General features: G+C 40.7%; 1 protein-coding gene across 1 annotated transcript in view; it reads left to right on the top strand.

Annotated features, from left to right (window-relative positions):
• The window catches only part of GABRB1 (gamma-aminobutyric acid (GABA) A receptor, beta 1), a 97,335-nt gene extending 89,800 nt beyond the window's left edge, over nt 1-7,535 (top strand). Inside the window, exon 5 of the mRNA XM_008580175.1 lies at nt 6,734-7,535. Within this exon, the coding sequence (XP_008578397.1) occupies nt 6,734-7,078 (345 nt within the window). The 3' untranslated portion in view covers nt 7,079-7,535. The remainder of the gene's footprint in view (nt 1-6,733) is intronic.
• The last annotated feature ends 200 nt before the right edge of the window (nt 7,536-7,735 follow it).

Here is a 7,735-nt window from a genome sequence, read left to right as displayed (position 1 = left end):
CATTTTCTTCTCTACCCAAACAGCTAGGGTTCTTTTGGTGAATGAGAAAGAAATCTAACTTACTTACTTAACTGGCTTAAGAAAGAAAAAAAAAAGGCAGGGGAGATATTTATTGGCCCACACAACTGAAAGGTCCAGGCATAGTTCTAAGCATCTCTCTTCATCTCTTAATTCTGCTTTCCTTTATAGTGATTTTTATTTTCAGTAGGCCCTTTCCCCATAGTGGTTCCAAAGCTCTAAGTTCATAGTGTCAAAGCTCTACTGCCCTAGCACAAAATTACTTTCTTATACTCAATAATCCCAACAAAAATTCCTAGGATTGAGTCTTTTTGGACCAACTGAAGTCATATTTTTATGCAGAAGTAAGTCCATCTCACAAGGAAGATGGAAAACACTAAATGCCCAGGTGTGGGTCATATGCATGTCCATAGAGCTAGAAGATTGTAATCAGGCCTACCTCAGCCAATGTGTCAAAGGAACATCAGGGAAGTGTTGCCAGAGGAAGATGGCATGGAATCAGATAGGTCAAACCATAGGCATCCACCACAGCCAAGTAGGACCGTTGAGATGCTTGGGCAGAATACAGACTGGGAGGACCNGCCCTTTCCCCATAGTGGTTCCAAAGCTCTAAGTTCATAGTGTCAAAGCTCTACTGCCCTAGCACAAAATTACTTTCTTATACTCAATAATCCCAACAAAAATTCCTAGGATTGAGTCTTTTTGGACCAACTGAAGTCATATTTTTATGCAGAAGTAAGTCCATCTCACAAGGAAGATGGAAAACACTAAATGCCCAGGTGTGGGTCATATGCATGTCCATAGAGCTAGAAGATTGTAATCAGGCCTACCTCAGCCAATGTGTCAAAGGAACATCAGGGAAGTGTTGCCAGAGGAAGATGGCATGGAATCAGATAGGTCAAACCATAGACATCCACCACAGCCAAGTAGGACCGTTGAGATGCTTGGGCAGAATACAGACTGGGAGGACCTTAATCTAGAATGAAATGAATTTAAGCCTGTATTTTAACAAGCTTCCCAGTTGATTCAGATGCACATTAATGTCTAAGACTCACTATCCTGGAAATTCTAGAGACTCTAGAGATTCTAGCCACCCAGGTGTCGTTAGTCACTGAAATGCAAACAGAGCTTAGAGAGATGGCTCAAAGTTTGATTGTCAGAGTTTTTCATTCTGCAGACCTTTATTCAGCCCCTCCATAAGAGTATCTCAGACTCAGTTCTGAAAGGGCAAGGAAGATACATAGGGGTGAGCACCAAAAAAGCACCTGCCTTCCTGGAGCTTACATTCCAGTTGAGGAAATTGACAAATGTGTGAATAAATACATGATATAATGGTGGATGATGATGATAATAGTGGTAAAGAAAATGATGAGAAGCTGGCCTGGTAACAATCTGGGCAAGAACTTTCCAGGAGAGAGGTGTTGCAGGTAAAAAAAGCCCTGAGGACTTAGGAATATCAAGGGACAGCCAGAAAAAAATCACAGTATGGCTGGAACAAAGAGCTCAAAGGGCAGAGTGTTAGAAAATGAGGGCAGAGGTGCCCACAAGAGCCAAATCACCTGTGCCTTGCAGACTAGTATGAAAATTTGGGGTTTTATTCTATGTCTTGGAAAGTAGCTAGAGGATTTAAGCAGAGGAGACATCATCTGTGTTACACTTTTAAAATATCACTCCAGCTGCTACGTAGACAAAAGACCATAGGGCTGCATTCCTGAAAAGAGGAAGATCAATTATGAGGCAAGAGGTGATGGGGAGGAGAAGTGGTCAGAATCAGGAGGTATTTAAAAGTAGAGCCATTTGGATCTGCTAATCCATACAATGGGAGGAAAGAGGGGGAAAAAAGGAATCCAGGATAAAATTACCTACCTGAGTAATGTTCTGAAAAATTGACAGTTGTTCCATTTTATCATTACCTTTTTCCCTATTTCCTGAATAATATGTCTTTGCTCAGGTTTGTACTTAACTGTCTATTCTTTCTTGAAATAATAGTTTCCACTTCTGCCACTAGTTGTGAGGACATGCAAAGAGACATGCAAATCATCAGCAGAGTCCCCCATCCTCCTCCCTCAAAAAATGTTTCAGGAATTCCAGGCCAAGGGATCAGGGTTTGACAGCCCCAGTGAAAGCAAATGATAACAGCAACAGCACGAATGTGGTATGTTCTATGAGAGAAGTGGGACGATGGCAGCCATGGCTGCAGTGGCTCTCTGCTCTCCACACTGGGAGGCAGCCATCTGCACTGGGCACTTCACTAAGCAAAGTGGAGGCTTCTTGAGGGCAGTGGATTAGCTCATTATGCAGCCAGCACCACTTCTCTTGGCTTCCTGCTCCATACTTCAAAACCACTCCGTAAAAATGACTCTAATTGAATTGCCTAGAGAGAAAGAAATAACTCAGTTTGCAAAATAGATTGAGCCTGGAGGTATTCCTCAGCAAGGCTTTAAAACTGCCACTGAAAACAAGATTATATTTTATTCCAATTACACTGAAATGAGTTCTGCTGTATTTATATGTTGGAAATACTAAGAACAGTTAAATTCAGCGAGTGACAACATTTTTCACAGCCTAGGGCACTCTGTAAGGATGCTGGGGGCAGATAGAAGGAGAAGGTGAGTGAGATGGAAGGGGCAGGAGAAAGGCTAAACCCAAACTCAAAAATGAATTTGTACATTTGCTTAGGGTTTCTGTTGAGGTAAGAAATACAGCCATCAAACCGCTTAAAGCTATGATTTCTAGCTCAAGGATGAGAATATTTTGAAGGATTTGCACAAATTAAGAAACTTTGTGTAATTTTTAGTTGCTTTTGAATCTCACCAAGGTTAACCAAACTATCTTAATAAAAGGTACTTTGTTTGCCATGACTTCTGTTTAATGAGGAGCATCTGTATGCTTCACTGGCTAAATCTAAATTCTAGCAACTTGTTTACTTAAAGCAATTCATAATAATGGAACTTAATGATGCATACAGCACAGATAAAGTAATTCAGTTCTACAAATACTTTTTTAGAATGCTGTGTCCTCTACCTGGAATGTTCTCCATAATAAAAGACCGCAAAGATTGGAAACAAAGCTTGAGATTATTTAGTAAAACCTTCCATTCGTAAATGAGGAAACTGAGACCCAGATCTGTTCAAGGACATTTCCCAGCAGTTAACAAAATGAGAACACAGCTTTCAATTCCCAATTCTTTATTCTGTCCTCTCTCCATCCTTTAAAACTCAGTACAAACCCAACCTTCTTCATGAAGCCTTCCCTGACCCCCAATGATTACTCACTTTTATGAACCCCTCCTCGTGGTCCATATTGTACCATTTAGCATTTGTTTAAAACTTCTTCACTGTCATTACCAATATTATGCTTTAGTTTTGTATCTCTAAGGAGATTATTATTTCTTAAGGACAAAAATTCATGTTTTGATGATTCTATTGACTGTCCCACGGCAGCTAGAGAAATTATATGTTCTAGACCTCAGCTTCTAATGGACTTCTCCCTTCTTTAATGANGTTTCTGTTGAGGTAAGAAATACAGCCATCAAACCGCTTAAAGCTATGATTTCTAGCTCAATGATGAGAATATTTTGAAGGATTTGCACAAATTAAGAAACTTTGTGTAATTTTTAGTTGCTTTTGAATCTCACCAAGGTTAACCAAACTATCTTCATAAAAGGTTTGCCATGACTTCTGTTTAATGAGGAGCATCTGTATGCTTCACTGGCTAAATCTAAATTCTAGCAACTTGTTTACTTAAAGCAATTCATAATAATGGAACTTAATGATGCATACAGCACAGATAAAGTAATTCAGTTCTACAAATACTTTTTTAGAATGCTGTGTCCTCTACCTGGAATGTTCTCCATAATAAAAGACCACAAAGATTGGAAACAAAGCTTGAGATTATTTAGTAAAAACCTTCCATTCGTAAATGAGGAAACTGAGACCCAGATCTGTCCAAGGACATTTCCCAGCAGTTAACAAAATGAGAACACAGCTTTCAATTCCCAATCCTTTATTCTGTCCTCTCTCCATCCTTTAAAACTCAGTACAAACCCAACCTTCTTCATGAAGCCTTCCCTGACCCCCAATGATTACTCACTTTTATGAACCCCTCCTCGTGGTCCATATTGTACCATTTAGCATTTGTTTAAAACTTCTTCACTGTCATTACCAATATTATGCTTTAGTTTTGTATCTCTAAGGAGATTATTATCTCTTAAGGACAAAAATTCATGTTTTGATGATTCTATTGACTGTCCCACGGTAGCTAGAGAAATTATATGTTCTAGACCTCAGCTTCTAATGGACTTCTCCCTTCTTTAATGAATTCAGCATTTAGCTCCTTGTCACTTCAACCCTACTGTCCTTAGTAAAATAAACTTTCATATGCATGACTTTTCAACCACAGAATTAGACTACATAGGATGAAAATATATATATATATAAAATAGGCCATAGACTGTGTCCAGCTCATCATCTGCAATGACCCAGCCTCAAGCCTCAAGCAAACATTAGCACATCCACATGTTAGATGTCCCCATCACTCAGAAATGATCTACCTCCCGGATCTCCATGTGTCAAATTCTCATCTCGGAAGGCAGCCTCTATTCTTCCACATCTTCTTCTTCCTCACCCACTCCCACAAAATCTGCCCTTCTCAACCCTCCTCTCTCCTTGGCAAAGGCCAAGGGCTATGATGTGGTCCTTTCTGAGTAGAAATTGAGTGAGCTTTGAATCAGATATACATAGGTTCTAATCTCGTGTCTGGCACTTACTAGCTGAGTAAATTTAAGGCAGTAATATTAGTCCATTTTGTGTTGCTTATAACAAAATACACAGAACTGGGTAATTATAAAGAAAAACGAAATTTATTGCTTACAGTTTCTGAGGCTGGGAAGTCCAAAGTCCATCTAATGGTGGTGACAGTGACCCAGGGATCTCACATTGCAAGATATTGGAATCAGAGAGAGCAGAGAGAACAAGAAAGACAATCTCTCTTCTTTTAAAGCCCTCAGAGCCACACCCCTGACCACCATTTTTTATTCATTCACTACTGCATGGTCGTACAATCCAATCACCTCTTCAAGACTCCACCTTTCAGTTACTGTAATAGGACTTCCCACCCTCTTCACAGTCACAGTGACAGCTAAGATTCTAATACATAAACTTGGGGGACACAATTCAAGCTTCAGTGAGTTTGGGGGGGACATAATTCAATCCACTACAGGCAGTTTGTTAACCATTCTAAATCTTAGTTGCCTTATACATGAAATGGAGATGGAATGGGCTACCTTTTAAAATAGGGCTGTAATAAGTATTAAACAAGTATTACATATGAAGCATCTACTATTACGGTAGGCACAGGGTGGACACCCAATAAATCTTAGGTTTTTTGCCTGTACTGTGGGGACCACTATCACGTGCCATCTTGTCCCTTTCTTTCTTTCTCTCTTGTTTGTCTTTGCCTCCTCCTAAGTTTTTCTCTATTTCATTCTTCTTCGCCAGGGTCTTTTGCCTCCCTACCTACACTCTGTGCTTCCAACAAGTGTTTACAGAGATTAATCTCATTTGAAAACATTAATAGAACACTTACTGTAAGTCAGGCACTGTGCTATTAACACTAGCTGCAAACACGGCTGCTTGCACTGCCCTTAGAAGTACGTGAAACTCATTTGCATGTCTGAGCCACATCCCTTCCAGGTAAATCAGTTTGTAAAGTATATTAGCTTGGAGTTAAACAAGGTGTCTTTGTAGACCAAAATGTGCTCACATTTTCTGTGGTTCAGAATATGTGGATGTGGGTATAGCATAAGGAATAGCCAGGAGACCTCTGTGGAGTGGCAGGAAGCAACAGTGAACAATAGTGCAGGAACAAAAGTCAAACTCTAGCCAGGCCTCATCTCTTTTGACCCATTGATCCCATTTCTAGAAATTTAGCCTGAGAAAATAATTATAGCTATGCACAAAGATTTAACTGAAAGATGTTCCTTGCACACTTGTTCATAATACTACAAGAGTACAACTAACCTTAACACCTAACAGTAGGTGTTAGGTGTTAAGGTTAAATAAACCATTACCATTCGGTTATGGTTTATCCATGTAAGCTATTAATAAATGATGTCACAGAGGAATATTTATTATCATGGAAAGATGTCCAGGCTATAGTGTTAACTGGCAAAAGCAGGTTACAAAGCAAAATATACAGATGAACCTGTATTTGTTAGTACAAGGACACTTCAAAAACTTCATGGAAAGATTGGTATTATCTTTTAATTCTATTTTTCCACGAACTTTTTCAAGTACCCTCACATATACTCAGATAAAGAGAAAAAAGACTGGAAAGCTAGCAAGATGTTCATGACTGGCTCTGAAGGAGAGATTATGAATTTTTAATTTTTATTTTTTGTTTTGAGCTTCCCATGTTTCCATGTACCACTTTCATAACAAGAAGAAAATCCCCGCCTCCCCCGCCCCACTAGTGTTTTGTGAGTGGAGACAGGTGACAGTTAGATAAATAGCTAGACAGCTAGAGGAAGGGGTGGGTGCCTGATTGATTGACCGATCGATCAGTCATTTCCACGTCCACCAGGCACGGACGAGTACAGCCAGATGTCTACCCAGACAGTGTTTAATGAGCCCCAGGCAGTGTCATCAGGTAACAGGTTAACAAAACAAGCGACTGTCGCGGCAGTGGTGTCTGAGTCTGTCCTTTCCGCCGTCAGGTCGACGCCCACGGCAACATCCTCCTCAGCACGCTGGAAATCAGGAACGAGACCAGCGGCTCGGAAGTGCTCACGAGCGTGAGCGACCCCAAGGCCACCATGTACTCGTACGACAGCGCCAGCATCCAGTACCGCAAGCCGCTGAGCAGCCGCGAGGCGTACGGGCGCGCCCTGGACCGGCACGGGGTGCCCGGCAAGGGCCGCATCCGCAGGCGCGCCTCCCAGCTCAAAGTCAAAATCCCCGACCTGACGGACGTCAACTCCATAGACAAGTGGTCCCGAATGTTTTTCCCCATCACCTTTTCTCTTTTTAACGTCGTTTATTGGCTTTACTATGTACACTAAGGTCTGTCCTCGCGGCTCGATTTCGACTACTTTCCTCTTGTTTTTTAACCCCACAGGTCCCCAACAGCGAAACTGCTGTGTTTTTTGAGGTTAAGAGATTCAGCCATGCAATTGGTTTTAGGTCTTGCATATCAATTTTATTACTGCACCATGTTTACTTCAAAAGAAAAAGAAAAAAAAAAAACTATTTTTTTCCAGTTTACTGTGGTCCAGGTTATCAGCTCTTTAAGAGCTCTATCAATTGCCATGTTTACAAACAAATAAAACACAGAGAAGTTAGATATACAGTTCTTTAGTAGTATTTTCCTAGTTGCCCTGGATTTTATTGATTTATTTTTTAAATGAAAATGAAAAGAGGACCTCACTGTCCGCCTGCACAGCTTCCTGGTAAACTGTAACAATCTCATGCTGCCAAAAAAAATATATAAAACACCATAATTTCCAGGATCTCAGAAGAAAAAAACAAAGCCATTGACAAGTTACAGATTTCCAGGAAGAAGGAAAAACAAAAAGGAGGCTAGAAAAAGAAGACTTCCCACCACCCTTAAGTTCCCCCATGTCCTTTAGAAGGGACTCCTGAGCTCTGTGGAAGAGGAGGGAGGGATTAGCAAACACTGGTCAAGGTTACGGAAACCTAACCTGCCACCCTCACCTCAC

Source organism: Galeopterus variegatus, unplaced genomic scaffold, assembly GCF_000696425.1.
Source record: "Galeopterus variegatus unplaced genomic scaffold, G_variegatus-3.0.2 Scaffold2041, whole genome shotgun sequence".
NCBI lineage: Eukaryota > Metazoa > Chordata > Mammalia > Dermoptera > Cynocephalidae > Galeopterus > Galeopterus variegatus.
This window is presented reverse-complemented; position numbering and strand designations above follow the sequence as displayed.